This window comes from Anomaloglossus baeobatrachus, chromosome 3 (genome assembly GCF_048569485.1).
Source record: "Anomaloglossus baeobatrachus isolate aAnoBae1 chromosome 3, aAnoBae1.hap1, whole genome shotgun sequence".
Taxonomy (NCBI): domain Eukaryota; kingdom Metazoa; phylum Chordata; class Amphibia; order Anura; family Aromobatidae; genus Anomaloglossus; species Anomaloglossus baeobatrachus.
The window spans coordinates 428,316,192-428,341,884 of NC_134355.1; the positions used below are offsets into that span (position 1 = coordinate 428,316,192).

A 25,693-nucleotide genomic window follows, 5' to 3' on the forward strand; every position below is an offset into this window, starting at 1 on the left:
CATGTATCTGTGTCTATGTATGTAAGCATGTGTATACATATATGTGTGTCTACATACGTGTGCATGTCAGTGCATCTACGTATGTGTGCATGTCCTCGTCTGCATGCATATGTCAATGTGTGTCTGCATGTGTGCGCATGTCTGTGTGCCTACATCACGTCTTTTAACACCACTGCTATGCACTGCGATCTTACATCAGCGCGTGGCCTCGGATGGGTGGGGTGGCCATTTGACTGCGCAGGATATGAAGCCACAAGAGAATGCTGGGGGAGTACAGGAAGGTGAGAAGAATCTTTTGTTCCTCCTTTGTGAAAGGACAGAGTAATGGATGTAGGAGCCCAATATGGGGCAGTTTAGGGGCCCTGGATAGGGCAACTTATGGGTTTAGTATGGGGCAGTTTACGGGCCTGGGACGGAGGAACATAGTGGCCCAGAATGGGGGAATTTTGGGGCCTAGGATGGGAGACATTATTAAATAAGAGGGTTTAGGATTGGAGACATTATTAGATACAGCTATTCAACACTTTCAATTCTCTCCTCCATCCTCCAGCACTACCCCCCTCTCCTCTCCTCTCAGCTGAAGACTTTGCCTCTTTCTTCAAGCAGAAGATCGACAACATCAGAGCAAGCTTTGGCCCACAATCACCACAGCCACTTCTCACAACTACTAAGCCTTCTTCCTCCAAATCCAGCTTCTCCGCCATGACAGAAAACAATCTTTCCACTCTACTCTCAAGATCACATCTAACAACCTGTGCACTGGACCCTCTCCCATCCCACCTCATCCCCAACATCACCGCAGTCCTCATCCCAGCCCTAACCCATCTCTTCAACCTATCACTAACAACTAGTGTATTCCCTTCATGCTGTAAACATGCCTCTATTACACCCATCCTCAAAAAGCCCTCCCTTGACCCATCCTCTGTGTCAAACTATCGCCCCATATCCCTTCTCCCCTATGCCTCAAAACTACTAGAACAGCATGTCCATCTTAAACTGTCCTCATACCTCTCATCCTGCTCCCTCTTTGACCAGCTACAATCTGGCTTCCGACTGCATCATTCCACTGAAACTGCCCTAACTAAAGTCACTAATGACCTACTAACCGCCAAAGCCAAGCGACACTACTCTATCCTCCTCCTACTGGACCTGTCCTCTGCCTTCGACACAGTAGACCATTCCCTTCTACTACAGATTCTCTCATCTCTGGGCATCACAGACGTGGCCCTATCTTAGATTTCTTCATACCTAACCGACCGAACTTTCAGCGTCTCCCATTCTCACACCACTTCCTCATCTCGCCCCCTATCTGTCGGTGTTCCCCAAGGCTCAGTTCTTGGACCCCTGCTGTTCTCCATTTACACCTTCGGCCTGGGACAGCTCATAGAGTCCCACAGCTTCCAGTATCATCTCTATGCCGATGACACACAGATCTACCTCTCTAGACCTGACATTACCTCTCTCTACTAACCAAAATCCAACTATGTCTGTGTGCTATTTCATCCTTCTTCTCTGCGCGATTCCTAAAACTTAACATGGACAAAACAGAGTTCATTGTCTTTCCCCCTCCTCACTCATCTCCTCCAACAAGCCTTTCCATCAAACTTGATGGTTGCTCACTCTCCCCAGTCTCACAAGCACGTTGCCTTGGAGTAACCCTCGACTCTGCTCTATCCTTCAAGCCACACATTCAAGCCCTCTTCAACTCATGCCGATTACAACTCAAAAATATCTCCCAGATCCGTGCTTTCCTTAACCAAGAATCAGAAAAAACATTAGTGCATGCCCTCATCATCTCCCACCTTGACTACTGCAACCTCCTGCTCTCTGGCCTCCCTTCCAACACTCTTGCACCCCTCCAATCTATCCTAAACTCTGCGGCCCGTTTAATCCACCTCTCCCCTCGCTACTCCCCAGCCTCGCCACTCTGCCAATCCCTTCACTGGCTTCCCATCGCCAAACAACTCCAGTTCAAAACATTAACCATGACATACAAAGCCATGCACAACCTGTCTCCTCCCTACATCTGTGACCGAGTCTCCAGGTACCTACCTGCACGCAACCTCAGATCCTCACAAGATCTTCTCTGCTCCTCTCTTATCTCCTCTTCCCACAATCGCGTACAAGATTTCTCCCGTGCATCCCCCATACTCTGGAACGCTCTACCTCAGCACATCAGACTCTCACCTACCGTGGAAAGCTACAAGAGGAACCTCAAGACCCACCTCTTCCAACAAGCCTACAACCTACAATAGCCCTCAGTCCAGTAGACCACTGCGCAACCAGCTCTGTCCTCACCTATTGTACCACCACCCATTCCCTGTAGATTGTGAGCCCTCGCGGGCAGGGTCCTCTCTCCTCCTATACCAGTCTGTTTTGTACTGGTAATGATTGTTGTACGTATACCCTCTTTCACTTGTAAAGCGCCATGGAATAAATGGCGCTATAATAATAAATAATAATAATAATAATAATAATAAATACAGGGGGCCAGGAAGGGAGACAATATTAAATAAAGCAGCCCAGGATGGGGGATGTTGTGAATGTCAGTTATGATTTTGCTGCTGTGAGGCTCCCTCTTGTGGCCAGGAATGGTTTGGATAGAGACCAGGTGTGCTGGAGCAATGGGCGTTTCCATTGCTAACTCCCTGCCTATTTAAACCTTGGTCTGCTAGCAGTCTGAGTCGGTTGTCATTTGTTCTTTAGTTTACCAGCCTTCTCATCTTGCTCCAGACCACATCTACCCCAGATAAGTGCTTTGTTCTTTCTTATGTTGTTTTGTTCTTTTTGTTCTTATCTGGGTTTGTCTTTTACTGTGGTTATTGTCAGTTCATTTGCATGCAGGAATCTTCCCTCTCTGTTGCTTAGCTGGGAAGCTCCCTGCAGCTATGTTTGGAGTATTGCTCCTATAAGTCCATGTGTTTGTTGCTTCTTGAATTTGTAATTGTTCCTGCTTTCTGTTCATTGGTTTGACCAGAGCGCCTGATATAGGACGGAGTTCAGATCGTGCGATCTGAGGACTTTTTGTACTATCAGGTATTTGGATTTTTGTAGGGTTTTTCTCTGGCCACCATCAGCCCCTTTCCTATCCTTTCCTATTTAGTCTATGGGGCCTCACCTTTGCTAATCCTATCATCCATCTGTGTATTGTGTTTTCCTATATCACCATAGTCTTTGAATGTGGGGGGCTTGCTATACTTTTGTGGTCTATTTCTTTAGGATAGCTAGTTCTCCAGCTGGGTTCGTGGAGCATAGGATGTTAGTTCACCCCTCAGCTACTTCTAGTGTTGATGGTTAGTAAGGGGATGGCAGCAGGATTAGTTGCCAATGCTCTTGTCACCTTTTTTGCCAATGATCTATTGTGATCTTCCATAGTTCCGGATCATAACAGGGGGACATAATTACTATATGGGGCCAGAATGACGAACATACATTATTGGTTTATGGTGGCAAATGGAGGACATAATTACTGTAGGGGCAAATTGGGGGATATTATTACTGTCGTAATATAATTTAATTTTGAGGATACTGTCTTCCGGAGGTGGGGGGGTGGGGGGGACGTACCAAAGTCCAATATAGTGTAGAAATTGGGGAAAAAGTGTGGAATGCGCTCTGGAAGCTATCAGTTATAGGTGACAGTGTGTTATTTTCTGCAGGGTCACGTCATGGCAGGAAGAAGTGATAGTAGTCAGCGCCAGATGAAGTGGAAAAGCAAAGATTAATAACTTCAACTAGAGACGTTACTGGAAATTCCAGTGTATTACATGTTCACACACAGTATACACTAAATACAGATATCACAGGTGATCACTGCATTACTTATAGACTAACACAATATACATAGCCCTGTGTATAATGGCGCTGATGGTAATATACAGTTAGGTCCAGAAATATTTGGACAGTGACACAAGTTTTGTTATTTTAGCTGTTTACAAAAACATGTTCAGAAATACAATTATATATATAATATGGGCTGAAAGTGCACACTCCCAGCTGCAATATGAGAGTTTTCACATCCAAATCGGAGAAAGGGTTTAGAAATCATAGCTCTGTAATGCATAGCCTCCTCTTTTTCAAGGGACCAAAAGTAATTGGACAAGGGACTCTAAGGGCTGCAATTAACTCTGAAGGCGTCTCCCTCGTTAACCTGTAATCAATGAAGTAGTTAAAAGGTCTGGGGTTGATTACAGGTGTGTGGTTTTGCATTTGGAAGTTGTTGCTGTGACCAGACAACATGCGGTCTAAGGAACTCTCAATTGAGGTGAAGCAGAACATCCTGAGGCTGAAAAAAAAGAAAAAATCCATCAGAGAAATAGCAGACATGCTTGGAGTAGCAAAATCAACAGTCGGGTACATTCTGAGAAAAAAGGAATTGACTGGTGAGCTTGGGAACTCAAAAAGGCCTGGGCGTCCACGGATGACAACAGTGGTGGAAGATCGCCGCATACTTTCTTTGGTGAAGAAGAACCCGTTCACAACATCAACTGAAGTCCAGAACACTCTCAGTGAAGTAGGTGTATCTGTCTCTAAGGCGGGCTTTGCACACTACGACATCGCAGCCCGATGCTGCGATGCCGAGTGCGATAGTGCCCGCCCCCGTCGCAGCAGCGATATGTGGTGATAGCTGGCGTAGCGAAAGTTATCGCTACGCCAGCTTCACACACACACTCACCTGCCGTGCGACGTCCCTGTGGCCGGCGACCCGCCTCCTTGTTAAGGGGGCGGGTCGTGCGGCGTCACTGCGACGTCACACGGCAGGCAGCCAATCAGAGCGGAGGGGCGGAGATGAGCAGGATGTAAACATCCTGCCCACCTCCTTCCTTCCGCATATCCTACGGAAGCCGCAGTGAGGCCGGTAGGAGACGTTCCTCGCTCCTGCGACTTCACACACAGCGATGTGTGATGCCGCAGGAGCGAGGAACAACATCGGACCGTCGCGTCAGCGTAATCATGGATTACGCCGACGCTGCACCGATGATACAATTACGACGCTTTTGCGCTCGTTAATCGTATCATCCAGCCTTTACACACTGCGATGTCGCATGCGATGCCGGAAGTGCGTCATTTTCAATTTGACCCCACCGACATCGCACCTGCGATGTCGCAGTGTGCAAAGTGCCCCTAAGTCAACAGTAAAGAGAAGACTCCATGAAAGTAAATACAAAGGGTTCACATCTAGATGTAAACCATTCATCAATTCCAAAAATAGACAGGCCAGAGTTAAATTTGCTGAAAAACACCTCATGAAGCCAGCTCAGTTCTGGAAAAGTATTCTATGGACAGATGAGACCAAGATCAACCTGTACCAGAATGATGGGAAGAAAAAAGTTTGGAGAAGAAAGGGAACGGCACATGATCCAAGGCACACCGCATCCTCTGTAAAACATGGTGGAGGCAACGTGATGGCATGGGCATGCATGGCTTTCAATGGCACTGGGTCACTTGTGTTTATTAATGACATAACAGCAGACAAGAGTAGCCGGATGAATTCTGAAGTGTACCGGGATATACTTTCAGCCCAAATTCAGCCAAATGCCGCAAAGTTGATCGGACGGCGCTTCATAGTACAGATGGACAATGACCCCAAGCATACAGCCAAAGCTACCCAGGAGTTCATGAGTGCAAAAAAGTGGAACATTCTGCAATGGCCAAGTCAATCACCAGATCTTAACCCAATTGAGCATGCATTTCACTTGCTCAAATCCAGACTTAAGACTGAAAGACCCACAAACAAGCAAGACCTGAAGGCTGCGGCTGTAAAGGCCTGGCAAAGCATTAAGAAGGAGGAAACCCAGCGTTTGGTGATGTCCATGGGTTCCAGACTTAAGGCAGTGATTGCCTCCAAAGGATTCGCAACAAAATATTGAAAATAAAAATATTTTGTTTGGGTTTGGTTTATTTGTCCAATTACTTTTGACCTCCTAAAATGTGGAGTGTTTGTAAAGAAATGTGTACAATTCCTACAATTGCTATCAGATATTTTTGTTCAAACCTTCAAATTAAACGTTACAATCTGCACTTGAATTCTGTTGTAGAGATTTCATTTCAAATCCAATGTGGTGGCATGTAGAGCCCAACTCGTGAAAATTGTGTCACTGTCCAAATATTTCTGGACCTAACTGTAAGTGTTATTAGTATTGTGGTTTTTATTAATGATCATTATTGTGGTATTATTTGATCCCTATGTGGTCTGGTCATGGGGTGTTGGTATTTGACCCTTGCATGTGGTTGTATTCTGTCACTATGTGGTGGTAATGTGTGGTCTGGTCACGGTATGATGGTATTTCTCTCTTAGATAAAGTGAATATGGTTCCAGCAACTCATCTCCATAAAACCCAGGGTTAGGGAATAGCTTTCATGGTTTTAAAATATATATATATATATATTATATATATATATATATATATATATTTCTCCATGTCGACAGGACATCCAGTAGGTTAAAAAAAACATCTTACACATTTCAAACCCGAAGGTTCTTACTCATAGACAAAGTTCAAACTAGTGACATGAACTATAATATATGCTCCCAGCATGACAGTCCTTACCTCCAACCTCAGCATTCCCGGTCCTAACTAGTAATGGTATACAACAGATGTGGTTAACAAAGGCAAATACGCCAGCAAATCAGACTCTCTCCTACCGCGAAAAGCTTCAAGAGGAACCTGAAGACCCACCTCTTCCGACAAGCCTACAACCTACTCTCTCCTCCCCTGTTGTACCCTCACCCATTCCCTGCAGACTGTGAGCCCTGGCTGGCAGGGTCTTCTCTCCTCCTGTACCAGTCTGTTTTGTACTGTTAATGATTGTTGTACTAGTTTTTATGTATACCCTTTTTCACTTGTAAAGCACCATGGAATTCATGGCTCTATAATAATAAATAATATTATACACAAAATAATCTCCCATCAATATATATATACACATTAAATCAGTTCTAACATTCAACCCTTTTGGGATGCAAGTGTCATACAACATAATCCATCTGGCCTCTCTGTCCTGGTAATTTCTCAGGCTATCTCCCGCTCTCCTTAGGTGACTGACTTGTTCCACTGCATTAACTCTCAGAGTACTGGTATCCCCTGCATGCTCATACAGAAAATGACAGGACGCTTTCGAGAGACTACTAGTGGTGGGATTCTGAATGTCATATAAATGTTCAGACAATCTTTTTCTAAGGCTGGGGCCACTCGGGGATCTACTGCAATCCTCGCATGACACTCGGCTCACCCTGGCAGCACAGGAGGAGCCGAGGGTCATGCGAGTGTCACTACGACTGGGGTCCGATCATGTGATCGGACCTCAGCTGCGGGGGCAAGCCGACACTGAAGAGTAGAGGGCCGGTGCTGAGGAGGGGGAGGGCCGGCGCTGAGAAGGGGAGGGAGGGATTTATCTCCATCTCTCCTCCGTTGCCGGCTATTGCCATTCTCGCCCTGCACTCGAGGTACACCGGTGTACTGCGTGAGTGCAATGCGATTTTTCCCTCGCCCCATAGACTTGTATAGGTGCGAGAGAAACCAGGAACGCATTACAGTCGCAGCATGCTGCGATTATTTTCTCGGTCCGATTAAGGCTGAGAAATTAATCGCTCATGGGTGCTGACACATAGGCTAATATTGGTCCGGGTGGAATGCGATGTTTTGTCGCATTCCACTCTCTCCGATTTTCATGCCGTGTGTCTTAGGCCTAATGCGGGCTTCACACCGTATGATCTATCGTGCGATTGCACGAGCGATCGTACCCGCCCCCATCGTTTGTGCGTCACGGGAAAATCGCTGCCCGTGTCACGCAATGTCGTTAAACCGCCGTCACACGTACTTACCTGCTGAGCGACCTTGCTGTGGGCGGCGAACATCCTCTTCCTGAAGGGGGAGGGACGTTGGGCGTCACAGCGACGTCACACAGCCGCCGGCCAATAGAAGCGGAGGGGCGGAGATGAGAGGGACGTAAACATCCCGCCCACCTCCTTTCTTCCGCATTTCGGGCGGGACGCAGGTAAGCTGAGTTCATCGTTCCCGGGGTGTCACACGGAGCAACGTGCGCTGCCCCGGGAACGATGAACAACCTGCGCAAATAAGATTAAACAATTTTTTTAAAAATGGGCGACGAGTACACGATCCACGATTTATAACCGATTTGGAGTCGCACGTAGGTGTCACATGAGACGACGTTGTGAACGATGCCGGATGTGCGTCACGAAAACCGTGACCCCGAAGACACATTGCACGATAGATCGTCTCGTGTGACGCCCGCATTAGTGTTGTGCTCGTACAGCCAATGTACTGTTTACGGCATTTGGTACAAGTAATGCCACAGTTTAAAAATGAGCAGATTTTATAGCTTTTGCCCGTCACACATGATACACTCTTTAATGCTATTCATATAAATGCATAGTCCACATTGTGCCTTACCACAAGTACAAGATCCTGTAGGTGTTATCAGTAATATGGTTAACAGGATCACTAGGGGATATAATATTACCTATTGTAGGTTCCCTCTTGGGAACAAAGTGACATCCTCTTTGTAGGACTCCCTCCCTGTATTACCATCAGTCTATTTTCTCTTAAATAAATAGTCCTCACGTGTGCCTTTAATCGTACTCTTTGCCCGTACTACCAGATCTTTATTATACCCTCACTAAGAAAGGCGTTTGTCAATACGCTGGCATTCATCAATATAAAATGCTTCTGTGACGCCCCTGCGGTAAATTGGGGTGTCACAAAAAGGTAACAACTCTGTAACAGCCTGAATCCTGTGTATCTGTACCAGTCCACACATACACCAGCTCACCAGGACATTTACACAGCCTACACATGGGATGGGAGGCTCCCTCAGTAGCAGGTGACAGGGCTGGACACTGTAGATGACAGGCAGCCAACTGGGGGGAGGGAGAGACCTAAACCAGTGGGAGGAGCAAGTGACCTGAGGAGAAGAGAAGACAGACAGGAAGTGGAGCGCAGAGTTAGTCTGTGACAGGAGTCTGTGACAGGAGTCTGTGAGGGGAGTCTGACACGAGCAGTCAGGCAGTTCAGTAGACTGCACGGTGTGTGTGAGGAGAAGCTGTTAGAGGACAGAGGAACCTGATAGCAGCTGACCAGAGCTTGGGTAGTGAGACCGGCCACTGAAGAGGAGAAATTCAGAGGAAGCGAGTGGATGAGCTCCTGGGAAAAGAGGAATCCCAGGGACAAGACGCCCAGCACTTCACTGAAGTTCAGCACGCAAGGGGTGCAGATCTACCAGGACAGGACAGACTTCAAGCATCCTGTTAATTCTGCAGGCAGGTGGACTTTCATGGTGCATCAGCTAAGGGTACTTTCAAACTTGCGTTATTTTCCTTCCGTTACAATCCGCCCTTTTGGAAAACAGCGGAATCTGTTAACGGATTCCGCTGTTTCCGATAGACTTGTATGGATGACTGATTGTGCCAAAAGGACCTGCGTTGCTTCCGCTGGGCGACGCTCCGTTGCTTCCGCCCAGTATAGTAACAAATATTGGGGAATAGTCTGTATTGTTAAAAAGTACCTCCCCATGTTGAATGCGGATTCATGTCTGAACAGTGTCCTACAAGGGGATGTCACTTTGTGCCCAAGAGGGGACCTACAATAGGTAATACCATATTCCCTACTGATCCTGTTAACCATATTACTGATCAGTGATCACACCTCTTAGTTGCCCACTACGGGATCATATACAGTCAGGGCCAGAAATATTTGGACAGTGACACAAGTTTTGTTATTTTAGCTGTTTACAAAAACATGTTCAGAAATACAATTATATATATAATATGGGCTGAAAGTGCACACTCCCAGCTGCAATATGAGAGTTTTCACATCCAAATCGGAGAAAGGGTTTAGGAATCATAGCTCTGTAATGCATAGCCTCCTCTTTTTCAAGGGACCAAAAGTAATTGGACAAGGGACTCTAAGGGCTGCAATTAACTCTGAAGGCGTCTCCCTCGTTAACCTGAAATCAATGAAGTAGTTAAAAGGTCTGGGGTTGATTACAGGTGGGTGGTTTTGCATTTGGAAGCTGTTGCTGTGACCAGACAACATGCGGTCTAAGGAACTCTCAATTGAGGTGAAGCAGAACATTCTGAGGCTGAAAAAAAAGAAAAAATCCATCAGAGAGATAGCAGACATGCTTGGAGTAGCAAAATCAACAGTCGGGTACATTCTGAGAAAAAAGGAATTGACTGGTGAGCTTGGGAACTCAAAAAGGCCTGGGCGTCCACGGATGACAACAGTGGTGGATGATCGCTGCATACTTTCTTTGGTGAAGAAGAACCCGTTCACAACATCAACTGAAGTCCAGAACACTCTCAGTGAAGTAGGTGTATCTGTCTCTAAGTCAACAGTAAAGAGAAGACTCCATGAAAGTAAATACAAAGGGTTTCATCAATTCCAAAAATAGACAGGCCAGAGTTAAATTTGCTGAAAAACACCTCATGAAGCCAGCTCAGTTCTGGAAAAGTATTCTATGGACAGATGAGACAAAGATCAACCTGTTCCAGAATGATGGGAAGAAAAAAGTTTGGAGAAGAAAGGGAACGGCACATGATCCAAGGCACACCACATCCTCTGTAAAACATGGTGGAGGCAACGTGATGGCATGGGCATGCATGGCTTTCAATGGCACTGGGTCACTTGTGTTTATTGATGACATAACAGCAGACAAGAGTAGCCGGATGAATTCTGAAGTGTACCGGGATATACTTTCAGCCCAGATTCAGCCAAATGCCGCAAAGTTGATCGGACGGCGCTTCATAGTACAGATGGACAATGACCCCAAGCATACAGCCAAAGCTACCCAGGAGTTCATGAGTGCAAAAAGTGGAACATTCTGCAATGGCCAAGTCAATCACCAGATCTTAACCCAATTGAGCATGCATTTCACTTGCTCAAATCCAGACTTAAGACGGAAAGACCCACAAACAAGCAAGACCTGAAGGCTGCGGCTGTAAAGGCCTGGCAAAGCATTAAGAAGGAGGAAACCCAGCGTTTGATGATGTCCATGGGTTCCAGACTTAAGGCAGTGATTGCCTCCAAAGCATTCGCAACAAAATATTGAAAATAAAAATATTTTGTTTGGGTTTGGTTTATTTGTCCAATTACTTTTGACCTCCTAAAATGTGGAGTGTTTGTAAAGAAATGTGTACAATTCCTACAATTTCTATCAGATATTTTTGTTCAAACCTTCAAATTAAACGTTACAATCTGCACTTGAATTCTGTTGTAGAGGTTTCATTTCAAATCCAATGTGGTGGCATGCAGAGCCCAACTCGCGAAAATTGTGTCACTGTCCAAATATTTCTGGACCTAACTGTAGATGTGGTAGGGGACACTGTGGGCTATGCATTTATATGAATAGCATTAAAGAGAGTTTATCATGTGTGATGGGCAAATGTTATAAAATCTGCTCATTGCTTGTACCAAATACCTTAAACACTACATTGGCTGTATGAGCAGGACACTTATGCGGGCGTCACACGGTACGATCTATCGTGAGATCGCACGAGCGATCGTACCCGCCCCCGTCGTTTGTGCGTCATGGGCAATTAGTTGCCCGTGGCGCACAAAGTCGTTAAACCGCCGTCACACATCCTTACCTGCTGAGCGACGTTGTTGTGGGCGGCGAACATCCACTTCCTGAAGGGGGTTGGACGTTCGGCGTCACAGCGATGTTCCACAGCGGCCGGTCAATAGATGCGGAGGGGCGGAGATGAGCGTGACATAAACATCCCGCCGACCTCCTTCCGCATAGTCGTCGGGAGCCGCGGGACGCAGGTAAGCTGTGTTCATCATTCCCGGGGTGTCACACGGAGCGATGTGTGCTGCCCCGGGTACGATGAACAACCGGCGCAAAGAAAAATAAACGACTTTTTAAAAATAAACGATGTGTCAACGATACATGATTTGCGAATGTTCTGCGTCGCTCGTAGGTGTCACACGGGACGACATCGTAAACGATGGCGGATGTGCATCACGAAAACCGTGACCCCAACGACATATCGCACGATAGATCGTCTCGTGTGACGCCCGCATTAGAAAAAGATTGTCTGAACATTTATATGACATTCAGAATCCCACGACTTGCAGTCTCTCTGGAGCGTCCCATCATTTTCTGTTTGAGCATGCAGGGGATACCAGTACTCAGAGTTAAACGGAACCTGGCACCAAATTTTTTCCTATAAGGCTATGTGCGCACAGGAAAATGGAATTTTCTCAAGAAAATTCCGCAGCCATTGAAAGATTTCCGCACCCGCAGTAAAGACCCGCGGCAAACCGCACCAGAAAACCGCATGCGGTTTGCCGCGGTTTTACCGCGGGTTTGCCGCGTGCGGGTTGGTACATGTGCTTTATTGCATTCAATGCAATAAAGCACATTGAGAAAAAAAAATCATTTCCTTCTGAGATAGATAGTAGATAGATAGATAGATAAAGACAGATAGAAGAATAGATAGAGGGATAGATAGATAGAGGACAGATTGCTGCATTTCTCACGGTCGGTAGTTAGTTCACATTACCGGCCGTGGGAAATACCCTGTGGTTACCTCTGCTGTCTCGCTGCGAGCCTGCATTCAGCGCTGTGACAGTGTCAGTCGCGGCTGCATGTATCTGTAGTAGGGAAAGAAAAGGCAATAGGGTCTTACCTGGTATTAGGGTTTGAAGGGTAGAGAGAATGGATGCACTCACCTGGTCAGGTTGTGCCAGTCACAACCCCTGTGCAGACGTATGTGAGTGCTAGGATGGTTCAGCAGCGGCCCTGTCAAAGATAAGGTTACTGTATAAAATCGGAAAATGAAAGACGGGTTTTTTGCGGCTGGATGTAAGCAGTGCAGGACCTGTGGATTATGCGGTAGCTGTGGATTACGTCGGAGCTTTGTTTCGGGGGGGGGGGGGGGTGGTTAATAAAAGGGTGAACGAGGCTTATTTGTGTTTTATTTAAAATAAAGGATTTTCGGGGTGTGTTTTTTTCACTTTACTTACGGATTGATCATGATCAAGCCTGGACTTTGTGGCGGCGATCAGCCGCCATTAACTCCTTGTATTACCTTGACTGCCACTGCATCACGGCAGCAGGAAGAGCTGGGGACACTCCGGTACTGCCGCATAATGCATGCGACAGTCCCGGGGCAGCTGCGGCTGATATTCTCGGCTGCGGGAGGTGGGGGACATTAACCCTGCCCCTCTCCCTCCCCAGCCTGAGAATACCGAGCCGCCACTGTGTGCTTAACTAGGCTGGATGGTAAAAATACAGCGGAGCCCACGTGTTTTGTTTTCTATATTTCCGTTTGCTTTCTATGTCTGTTCTATATGTCTATGTCTGTGTTCTATGTCTGTGATGTCTGTGTGTGAATGTGATGTGTGTGTTTACTCTCTGCACGGCTTCCTCTTCCTGTCATAATGACATCACTTCCCTGCAAAACCGCAGGCAAGCGATGTACATTACCGCAGGTAAACCGTGAAATACCGGAGGGAATAACGCAGGAAAACGCAATGAACCGCACACAATTTGCTGCCTGCGTTATTCCCTGCGGGATTTCATGATTACATTGCAGTCAATGGAGTGAAATCCCGCAGCGACGTGCGGAAAAGAATTGACATGCAATTGTTTTTGCTGCGGGAATCCCGCCGCAGCAAAACATGCAGCTGTCAAATTCCGCATAGTGCGCACAGAATTTTTTTTTCCCATAGGTTTTGCTGGTGATTCACTGCAGAGATGTTATGAACATTTTCTGCAGCGAAACATGCAGCAAATCCGCAGAAAATCCGCGGCAAAATCCGGTAAGTGCGCACAGGGCCTTAAACTAAAAGAATCACCTTCTGCAGCTCCTGGGCTGCATTCTATGAAGGTGAACCTTGGCCCTGACTCCCTTTCCAGACCCCAAAAATAACTTCACAAAACTTGACCGTTAGGTATGCTAATTACCTTGGATGGCCAGATGGCTCATTTTCTGCTCCTTTATCCCCCTCCTGCCGCTGAGCAGAAAACAGCTGCCCTCTCTTGCATCGGTGAGCTAAATGCGCAGGCGCGAGATTATGGGCGGGTACGAGCATGGCACTGGTGAGGTCATGCACAGTGCCGACCTCACCAGCACCATGCTCGTACCTGCCCACAATTTCGCGCCTGCGCATTTAGCTCACCGGCACGAGCTAGGGCAATTATGTTTTTGGCTCTGGCCGCGATATGACAAAACGAACTGCGCCTGCGCGAGCAGACCTAACTGCACAGGCGCAATATCTGAAAATGCGACGAGGAGGATGACAGAGGGCGTCATCCCGTCAATCAAGGAAGGAGGACGGCGATCAAGATAAAAATGTTAACTCCGTTGTTTTCCACCAGGTGGGGCAATAGGTGGTTTAATTGCATAGCACATGGCTACTTTACTATACCTAGACACCACTTCTATGCCTATAGCTGCCGCCGTTCTCAAGTTAATTGGTGGTGGACAGGATATGGGTGGACACACTGTATGTATGTCCGCTTAAAAAATCCGCACCGTCGCATTTAAAATCACAACATTTTGCACAGACACCTCATTTGACTCAAGGAACGTCAGACTATGTTTAGAGGGGAAAATTTAACCCCTCGCGTTACAGTTTTTGCCAAAAAAACTGCTTACATTAAAGTCAATGGAAGTGGAAGCTACAGGTCATTAATAAAAGCTCTGATTGATTGTTCTAGGCAACGAAGGACATTCTTAGTATAAGAAGCTTATGTGTCAGTTAATATTATATCGGTAGAGACAGACACACACAGAGACACACACACACCCACAGAGACACACACAAACACACACAGGCACACACAGAGACTGATACAGAGACACATGTGGCACCCTGGACTAGCCAGGTAGCCACTGACAAAACACACACACACACCCTCACCCCTGGACAGTTACATTAGTCAGACACAAAACCCTTGTTGCCTCCCTCCAGGGTCTGATGCCCACACCAGGTGGGGCGGAGCCAGGTGGTTGGCCCCACCCACCGAGGAGTTCACAGGCCTGGAGGCGGGAAAAGCAGTCAGTTGGAGTTTGGAGGAGTTGAGTACAGGAGGTGAAAGTGAGAGGTCACATACTGCAGGTGTCTGGGTCGGAGCCCAGGTACTGAGAGCAAGGTTGGCAGACGGTGGTGGCCGTCTGCAGGAGTTGGTGGAACTCCACAGAGCCGTAAGGACCGGGGCTGGGCGGTGGCCCACCGTTACCGGACCGGGGAACGGAGTGAAGCTAAGCACACAGGCAGGGCCATCGGACCCCGACCAGGCTTGGAGCCGCCGTCAATAGTCAAATCCGAATGTGACAGGAACCCCCGGGGTTCCCTAACAACCAAGTCCCGATTGAAGGCAAGCGTCCACCCAGAGAGGATATACAGCCACCGCCACCGGCTAGAAGTCCCAAGGGCCAGCGCCTGCGGGCAAAACGGGCTCCTCCGGTATCTATACACCGGGGAGCGGACTACCGTTGGAAAGCCATTGGAGTCAACACAGTACACAAAGGTGCAGGGAGAGACAGCCACCATCACCTGTCCGGGGAGAGACACAGCAGCCAGCTGCGGGACCCGTCCATCCAGCCGTTTGGTTCACCAGAGACTTTGTGCCTCTATTGCTGAGTGAGTACACCCGTGCCATCCGGCACCGCGCCGCGCTGTCCCTGCAACCCTGCACCTCACCGACCCTGCCTCCCCGTATCACCACCGGGCCCCGGGACCACCAACCCCTACCCACGGAGGGGGAAACAACATCCCAGCTGCTCCCTACCATCGCTCCCGGGATCCCCGTCACCAGCAGCGGTGGTGCCCATTTTCACCACAACCCGTGGGTGGCGTCACGGACTTAGGCGGGCTTTGCACGTTACGACATCGCAAGCCGATGCTGCGATGTCGCATGCAATAGTCCCCGCACCCGTCGCAGGTTTGATATCTTGTGATAGCTGGCGTAGCGAAAATTATCGCTACGCCAGCTTTACATGCACTCACCTGCCCTGCGACCGTCGCTCTGGCCGGCGACCCGCCTCCCTCCTAAGGGGGCGGGTCGTGCGGTGTCATAGCGATGTCACACGGCAGGCGGCCAATAGCGGCGGAGATGAGCAGGATGTAAACATCCCGCCCACCTCCTTCCTTCCGTATAGCCGCCAGCGGCAGGTAAGGAGATGTTCCTCGCTCCTGCGGCTTCATACACAGCGATGTGTGCTGCCACAGGAACGCGGAACAGCATCGTACCTGTCGCAGCAGCGTAATTATGAAAAAGTCGGAGCCTGCACCGATGATACGATAACAACGCTTTTGCGCTCGTTAATCGTATCATCTAGGATTTACACACAACGATGTCAAAAGTGACGCCGGATGTGCGTCACTTTCGATTTGACCCCACCGACATCGCACGTGCGATGTTGCAACGTGCAAAGCCGCCCTAAATCCCCAAACCAACCACCACCCTTTTCACTCACGGGCGAGGAGCGCCGCTCGAGTCCCCGGATCCGGCCCACCGCTCGAGCCACCGAGCAGCAGCCGGACCCGAGCGTTAGCGAGCGCAGTGCCCCCCGCGACACACGCACGGAGACAGAGACACACACACAGAGACAGAGACACACATATAGAAACATACACATAGAGACACACACTGAGGTACACACAGACACAGATAGACAGAGACACACAGACTGCTACAGAGATATACAGAAGCAGAGACACACACACTCAGAGACACAGACACACAAATAGGCAGGCACACACAGAGAGGCTGATCTAGAGACACACAGTCAGAGACCCTCACAAAAAGACACACAGACAGAGACAGACGCAGAGGCAGAGACACAGAGAAAGATACACACACAGAAACAGAGACACACACAGACAAAGACACAGACAGACACACACACACAGAAACTGATACAGAAACAGAGACACACAGAGAGTGATACAAAGACACACAGACACACACAAAGACAAAGACAAACACATAGAGACACAGAGGCAGAGACACAGAGGTTGATACAGAGACAGACAGACATACACACACACACACACAGAGACTGATACAGAGACACACAGAGATAGAAACACACACAGAGACAGACAGACACACACACAGAATCAAAAATACCAGTTGCACTCAAGTAGAGGGAAGGAGAAAAAACAGAGATGTATATAGTGAACATTGGAATGTGAAAATGCATTACTGCAAAGAAAACATGAAAAATTTGACATTTTTGGGGGGCAAATAATGAGTTATTTTGCAAATAAAATTGGCCAACTTTACTTGAGCCCAGTTACCACGCCGAGGTATAACTCTCAACTGGGTCCTAATGTAAAAGACTATAAGATTAGGAAGTGCCGGCAATGTTTGTATTTTGTATTATGGAGTCATGTCCTTTGTCTGTGCATTCCTCCCAGTGACCTCAGGTGGTTAATTTTTCTTTTGCGGGTACTTCTCTAGCCCATATAAAGGAGGTCAGGAATGACCCGAAAAGGGGCAGAAATGTAGATTAGGACCCAGTTGCGAGTTAGAGCTTGGCGTGGTAATTGGGCTCAAGTAAACTTTACCAATTTTATTTACAAAATAACTCATTGTTTCCCAAAAATGTTTTTCAAATTCATCATGTTTTCTTTGCAGTAATGCATTTTCACATTCCAATGTTGACCACATACATCTTTGTTTTTTCTCCTTCCCTCTACTTGAGTGCAACTGCTATTTTTGATAATGAATGCCATGTTCAGTTTGCACCAGTGCTGGCAATTTTTGTATTTTACACACAGAGACAGAGACACACAGAAAGACACACACACACAGAGTGACAGACAGAGACAAACACAGACATAGACAGAAACACACAGACACAGAGAGAGAGACAGACAAAGACAGAGAGGGAGACAGGTGCAGAGAGAGGAAGACAGAGACAGAGAGGGAGACAGACAGGGAGAGAAGGAAAGAGGGAGAATGAGAGCGAAAGAGAGACAGTGAGACAGTTACTATCCCAGGAAACGCCGGGTGTTACAGCTACTTTAATATATAAAGCTGCGTGTATGTGTGTATGTATGTACATATGTGTTTATGTATGTGTGTTCCTATGTCCGCTAAAGGAATCTGCACTGTCGCATTTACAATCACAAAATTTTGAAAAGCCAACTCATTTGATTTAGGCAATGTCATAGACTAAGGCGGGCTTTGCACACTACGAAATCGCAGGTGCGATATCGGTGGGGTCAAATCGAAAGTGATGCACATCCGGCGTCGCAGTCGATATCGTAGTGTGTAAATCCTTTTTGATACGTTTAACGAGCGCAAAAGCGTCGTTATCGTATCATCGGTGTAGGGTCCGACATTTCCATAATTTGGCAGCAGCGACATGTACGATGTTGTTCCTCGTTCCTGCGGCAGCACACATCGCTGTGTGAGAAGCCGCAGGAGTGAGGAACATCTACCTGCGTCACCGCATCTCACGCCGGCTATGCGGAAGGACGGAGGTGGGCGGGATGTTTGCGTCCCGCTCATCTCCGCCCCTTCGCTTCTATTGGCCACCTACTGTGTGATGTTGCTGTGACGCCGCACGACCCGTCCCCTTAGGAAGGAGGCGGTTCGCCGGCCAGAGCGACGTCGCAGGGCAGGTGAGTGCACGTGAAGCTGCCGTAGCGATAATATTCGCTACGGCAGCAATCACAAGATATGGCTGCTGCGACGGGGGCGGGGACTATCGCACTTGGCATCGCAGCTTCGGCTTGCGATGTCGTAGTGTGCAAAGCCCGCCTAAGTATTGAGGGGAAAACAATGCGCTTTACAGTTATTCAACAAAAAACATGCTTACATTAAAGTCAATGGAGCTGGGAGATACAGGTCATTAATAGGAGCTCTGATTGGTTGCTATAGGCAACAAGAGATATTCTTAGTGTTAGAAACTTATATGTGAGGTAATATGATATCAGTAGAGAAAGAGACACACACAGAGACACACAGACACAGAGACAGACAGAGACACACACAAAGACACACACAGAGACACACACACACAGAGACAGACAAATACACATAGAGACAGACACACAGACAGAGACACACACAGAGTGACAGAGACAGTCACAAACAGACACACAGAGACCGACACAAAGACAGAGGCAGATACAGAGAGAGAGAGACACAGGGACACAGTGACAGACAGACACACACACACAGACACACACACACACACAGAGTGACAGACAGAGACACAGACAGAAACACACAGAGAGATGAGGAGCAGACAGAGATGAAGACAGACACAGAGAGGCAGAGAGAGAGAGGAAGACAGACAGACAGACAGGGAGACAGACAGACAGAGAGGGAGAGTGGGAAAGAGGGAAAGGTAAAGAGACAGAGAGACAGTTACTATCCTGGGCAACGCCAGGTACTACAGCTAGTCTATAAAGTCTAAAAATATTTCACATATGTCAGCAGTAATACAACATATAATGCTTAATAAAAACACATAGAGAAACCAGTTAATACCTTCCAAGCAGCGGTGGTACCTCAAGAATGCGATGTCTGTTTGTCTAAACATGAAGTACGAGATTTCCTCAATTTATAGATAGACTGTTTATGATTGTATCTTTGGCACATAACCATTTTGTGCAATCTATGGCTTTTCAGCCTCTGGGTATATCAAGTACATTGTGAAATAGGCAGTGTCTACATGAGAAATATTTTGTTTAACTTATCCTGGTGCATTTGGACATTTATCAGGTACACAATGCTGTGTTCACAGAACAACTATTGTAGAAATGAAATGTTGTAGCTCTGTGCACATGGGTCATTATTTCACTTTAGTTCCAGTGTGCTCCGTATGTGTCACGCCGGCGTGAGAGAATGCTCGGCTTGCGACACAAGAAGAGGGGTACACTAGGGAAGATGTAAAGGTAGGCTGTGTTGCTAGGCAAAGGGATCACCACCTATCTAACCTATGACAACTCCTTTGTAGGTTTGCATAGAAATGAACTATAGCTGGCATAGGAGACAGTGAGGAGTGGGTTTAAAACTCAGAAGGGTGTGGCTGCAGCTGTGATTAACAGCCACTCTCAGCAGGATAGGAAAGAAACCTTAACCCCTTCAGCACCAAATGGAATTAAATACGCTCCTACTCTGGATAAAAAAAGGTTAAAAACGGATCTGCGAGCAATTAAACCCTGTGACTTTTTGATTCCAGCTCCCCCAGAGCGCTCTTTAGAGCAAAATACGCTTGAGACAGTATCCTTGAACAAGGGGCCTATGGACACTTAGGACCAGGTTTGTCAGGATGAGATGCATGGAAGGAATGCACCAACCTATTTGTATTAACTTCTCATGCTGGAACCCACATTCTTTCTTCCGTACCATAAACCTTCCAGTGCACCAAGTACTGTGAGTGGCGAACAAAATGGGACTCTATAATCCTGGCCACCTGAAATTCTAAATTACCATCAAAAATCACTTGAGGTGGTGGTACAGGTGAGGAGGCAACCTATTTCTTGAGCAATGATCTATGAAATACATTGTGGATTTTAAGCGCTTGAGGTAGCTCAGGAAGAAAGGCCACTGGATTATTAACAGTGATCACCTTATTCAGACCATTGAATCTAGGACCTATTTTCCAAAAAGGAGTCTTCAACTTCATATTTCTGGTAGACAGCCATAAGTAATCATTCGAACACAGTTCTGGACCTAAATAACATCTTTTATCAGCCATGCATTTGTATCTGTGTACCCCATAACCTTTAGGTTTCTTTGTACCTCTTGCCATATAGAAGAGTGAAGTAAAAAAATGTCCCCCCTCAGGAATCCCAGAAGACCCATCTCTACTGAAAGCACAGAACTGAGGCCTAAAGCCGTATGCACAAAAAAAAAAATGGTAACCTACTGGTAGACACATTGCGACGATTGTTTAACGCAAACTCAGCTAAGGGTAAAAAATTTTTTACTAATCTTCCTGATTATTAGACATAACACACCTAAGGTGCATTTGTAGACTTTGATTCAGACGTTCCGTTTGACCATTCGATTCAGGATGGAACGCTGAAGAAAATAATACCTATACCCCCAGAGAGTAAAAAATGCTTTCCAAAATTTAGATACAAACTGAGTCCCACGATCTGACAACACATTGGAGGGAATCCCATGAAGCTTTACTATTTCAGTGACAAACACTTGGGCTAAAGTCTTAATATCATCCACCACTACTAAAATTACTGTTTTTCAAGCAGATGAAGGAAGGTCAGTAATAAAATACATGGATTAATGTGTCCATGGTCTGTCGGGTATGGCCAATGGTAGGAGAGACCCAGACAAATGAGTATGCGGGGTCTTAGACGCTGACAAACATTACAGGTAGACATAAAATTGACCACATCCTGATGCAACTTTGGCCAACAAAAATGAGGAAGGAAGTTCAATGTCACTTTACTACCTGGATAACCTGCAAAAAAAAACAAGTTACGATGCACCTGTCGCAGGCGGAGGAGGGGTCGCTGCGCTCACGACGCTCGGGTCCGGCACTGCTGCTGCTTCGCTTGCTGCTCGGTGGCTCGAGCGGTGGGCCGGATCCAGGGACTCGAGCGGCGCTCCTCGTCCATGAGTGAAAAGGGGAATGGTTGTGGGAATTTATTGTCCGTGACGCCACCCACGGCTGTGGTGAGGTTGTGACACCACCGCTGCTCTGGACGGGGATCCCGGGAGCGATGACAGGGAGCAGCTTGGATGTTGTTCTTCCCCTCCGTGGGTAGGGGCAGGGCCGTATTTGCCACTAGGCACCCGTGGTCCCGTGCCTAGGGCGGCACATTGCGGGGGGGCGGCACTTTCTGGCAGCAAAAAAAAATATATATATACATTTTTTTTTAATTTCTTTTTTTACATCCCCGCCCCCCGCCCCTCCCTCCGTTGCACTTCGCTGTGTTCTCGGGGGGGGGGGGGGGAATGAGAGGGAGGAAAGGCGCACTTCTGTCTCTTTAAATACACGGAGGGCGCCAGGCATAGTGAGCTGATTAACCCCGGAAGTTCCAGCGCCTGCACTTCCGGGTCAGAGGCGCGCGGGGCGCGCCAATCAGCTCACTGCCCCGTGCTGCAGCGTCTAATGCTGCAGACGACACACGCCGCGGAGGAGGACGCGACTGGAGCTGGAGCCAGCCAGAAGAGGATATTCAGCAGAGCAGGGCAGCAGGCACCGGAGCAGGTATGCGTAAGGCAGAGTCTAGAATGTATGGGCACCTTACAGGTTAGTTGATGATTGTTGCGATGCCTCTTTTTGGCTGGGGGGAGGCTGGGAAAAGAGAGAGGCTGGGGGGAGGCTGGGAAAAGAGAGAGGCTGGGAAGAGAGAGAGGCTGGGAAGAGAGAGCGAGGCTGAGGCTGGGGGGGAGGCTGGGGGGAGAGAGAGGGGGAGGCTGGGAGGAGAGAGAGGCTGAAGCTGGGGGGAGAGAGAGGCTGAGGCTGGGGGGAGGCTGGGGGGAGAGAGAGGCTGAGGCTGGGGGGGAGGCTGGGGGGAGAGAGAGGGGGAGGCTGGGGGGGAGAGAGAGGCTGAGACTGGAGGGAGGCTGGGGGGGAGAGAGGCTGAGGCTGGAGGGAGGCTGGGGGGGAGAGAGGCTGAGGCTGGGGGGGAGGCTGGGGGGGGAGGGGAGGCGGAGGCTCTGGGGGGGAGGCTGGGGGGAGAGAGAGGCTGAGGCTGGGGGGGAGGCTGGGGGGAGAGAGAGCCTGAGGCTGGGGGGAGAGAGAGGCTGAGGCTGGGGGAGAGAGAGGTAGATGCTGGGGGAGGCTGGAGGGAGAGAGAGGCTGATGCTGGAGGGAGAGAGGCTGATGCTGGGGGTGGCTGGGGGAGAGAGAGGCTGATGCTGGGGGAGGCTGGGGGAGAGAGGCTGATGCTGGGGGAGAGCAAGGCTGATGCTGGGGGAGGCTAGGGGAGAGAGAGGCTGATGCTGGGGGAGGCTGGGGGAGAGAGACACTGATGCTGGGGGAGGCTGGGGGAGAGAGAGGCTGATGCTGGGGGAGAGAGAGGGGGAGGCTGGGGGAGAGAGAGGCTGATGCTGGGGGAGGCTGGGGGACAGAGAGGCTGATACTGGGGGAGGCTGGGGGGGAGAGAGGCTGATGCTGGGGGAGGCTGGGGGAGAGAGAGGCTGATGCTGGGGGAGGCTGGGGGAGAGAGAGGCTGATGCTGGGGGAGGCTGGGGGAGAGAGAGGCTGATGCTGGGGGAGGCTGGGGGAGAGAGAGGCTGATGCTGGGGGAGGCTGGGGGAGAGAGGGGCTGATGCTGGGGGAGGCTGGGGGAGAGAGGGGCTGATGCTGGGGGAGGCTGGGGGAGAGAGGGGCTGATGCTGGGGGAGGCTGGGGAGAGAGAGGCTGATGCTGGGGGAGGCTGGGGAGAGAGAGGCTGAGGCTGGGGGGAGAGAGGCTGAGGCTGGGGGAGGCTGGGGGGAGAGAGGCTGAGGCTGGGGGAGAGAGAGGCTGATGCTGGGGGAGGCTGGGGGAGAGAGGGGCTGATGCTGGGGGAGGCTGGGGAGAGAGAGGCTGATGCTGGGGGAGGCTGGGGAGAGAGAGGCTGATGCTGGGGGAGGCTGGGGAGAGAGAGGCTGAGGGAGGCTGGGGGGAGAGAGGCTGAGGCTGGGGGGAGAGAGGCTGAGGCTGGGGGAGGCTGGGGGAGAGAGCCTGAGGCTGGCGGAGGCTGGGGGAGAGAGAGGCTGATGCTGGGGGAGGCTGGGGAGAGAGAGGCTGATGCTGGGGGAGGCTGGGGGAGGCTGGGGGGAGAGAGGCTGAGGCTGGGGGAGGCTGGGGGGAGAGAGGCTGAGGCTGGGGGAGGCTGGGGGGAGAGAGGCTGAGGCTGGGGGAGGCTGGGGGAGGCTGGGGGGAGAGAGGCTGAGGCTGGGGGAGGCTGGGGGGAGAGAGGCTGATGCTGGGGGAGGCTGGGGGAGGCTGGGGGGAGAGAGGCTGAGGCTGGGGGAGGCTGGGGGGAGAGAGGCTGAGGCTGGGGGAGGCTGGGGGAGAGAGAGGCTGAGGCTGGGGGAGGCTGGGGGAGAGAGGGGCTGATGCTGGGGGAGAGAGGCTGAGGCTGGGGGAGGCTGGGGGGAGAGAGGCTGATGCTGGGGAGAGAGAGGCTGATGCTGGGGGAGGCTGGGGAGAGAGAGGCTGATGCTGGGGGAGGCTGGGGGGAGAGAGGCTGACGCTGGGGGAGGCTGGGGGGAGAGAGGCTGAGGCTGGGGGAGGCTGGGGGGAGAGAGGCTGACGCTGGGGGAGGCTGGGGGGAGAGAGGCTGAGGCTGGGGGAGGCTGGGGGGAGAGAGGCTGATGCTGGGGGAGGCTGGGGGAGAGAGAGGCTGATGCTGGGGAGAGAGAGGCTGATGCTGGGGGAGAGAGAGGCTGATGATGGGGGGGAGAGGCTCATGCTGGGGGAGGCTGGGGGAGAGAGAGAGGCTGATGCAGGGGGAGGCTGGGGGAGAGAGAGAGGCTGATGCAGGGGGAGGCTGGGGGAGAGAGAGGCTGATGCTGGGGGAGAGAGAGGCTGATGCTGGGGGAGGCTGGGGTGAGAGAGGCTGATGCTGGGGGGGAGAGGCTCATGCTGAGGGAGGCTGGGGGGAGAGAGGCTCATGCTGGGGGAGGCTGGGGGAGAGAGAGAGGCTGATGCTGGGGGAGGCTGGGGGAGAGAGAGGCTGATGCTGGGGGAGGCTGGGGGAGAGAGAGGCTGATGCTGGGGGAGATAGAGGCTCATGCTGGGGGAGGCTGGGGGAGAGAGAGAGGCTGATGCTGGGGGAGGCTTGGGGAGAGAGAGGCTGATGCTGGGGGAGGCTGGGGGAGAGAGAGGCTGATGCTGGGGGAGGCTGGGGTGAGAGAGGCTGAGGCTGGGGGAAGCTGGGGGGAGAGAGGCTGAGGCTGGGGGAGGCTGGGGGGAGAGAGGCTGAGGCTGGGGGAGGCTGGGGAGAGAGAGGCTGAGGCTGGGGGAGGCTGAGGGGAGAGAGGCTGAGGCTGGGGGAGGCTGGGGGGAGAGAGGCTGAGGCTGGGGGAGGCTGGAGGAGAGAGAGGCTGATGCTGGGGGAGGCTGGGGGAGAGAGGGGCTGATGCTGGGGGAGGCTGGGGAGAGAGGGGCTGATGCTGGGGGAGGCTGGGGAGAGAGAGGCTGATTCTGGGGGAGGCTGGGGGAGAGAGGCTGAGGCTGCGGGAGGCTGGGGGGAGAGAGGCTGATGCTGGGGGAGAGAGAGGCTGATGCTGGGGGAGGCTGGGGGAGAGAGAGGCTGATGCTGGGGGAGAGAGAGGCTGATGCTGGGGGAGAGAGAGGCTGATGCTGGGGGAGGCTGGGGGGAGAGAGGCTCATGCTGGGGGAGGCTGGGGGAGAGAGAGAGGCTGATGCTGGGGGAGAGAGAGGCTGATGCTGGGGGAGGCTGGGGGAGAGAGAGGCTGATGCTGGGGGAGAGAGAGGCTGATGCTGGGGGAGGCTGGGGTGAGAGAGGCTGATGCTGGGGGAGAGGCTGCTGCTGAAGGCGGGGGAGAGAGGCTGCTGCTGGGGGAATGGGAGAGAGGGGCCAATGCTAGAGACAGAGGACAAGGGTTGAGGGATAGTGCAATGACAAAATCGATGGGGGGAGTGTAAGGACTCAGAATAAGAGGGGGGCAGCATTGGGAGCTCATTATGGAGAAGGGGCAGCATGTGTGGGCTCAGTATGGAGTGGAGCAATGTAGGGGAGTCAATATCAAGAGTGGGGTAGTGTGTGTGGGG

General features: G+C 50.3%; 1 protein-coding gene across 5 annotated transcripts in view; it reads right to left on the reverse strand.

Moving 5' to 3' along the window:
• LOC142296588 (cytochrome P450 2J2-like) overlaps positions 1-19,564 on the reverse strand; it is a 300,252-nt gene extending 280,688 nt beyond the window's left edge. For 2 of the 5 annotated variants that reach the window (XM_075340379.1, XM_075340378.1), the window contains exons 1-2: positions 19,480-19,564; positions 12,551-12,762 (exon numbers count right to left, since the gene is read on the reverse strand). In XM_075340379.1, the coding sequence (XP_075196494.1) occupies positions 12,551-12,577 (27 nt within the window). In that variant the 5' untranslated portion in view covers positions 12,578-12,762; positions 19,480-19,564. The remainder of the gene's footprint in view (positions 1-12,550; positions 12,763-19,479) is intronic. The other 3 variants (XM_075340375.1, XM_075340377.1, XM_075340376.1) reach the window with 3 other exon arrangements.
• Between the last annotated feature and the right edge of the window lie 6,129 nt (positions 19,565-25,693).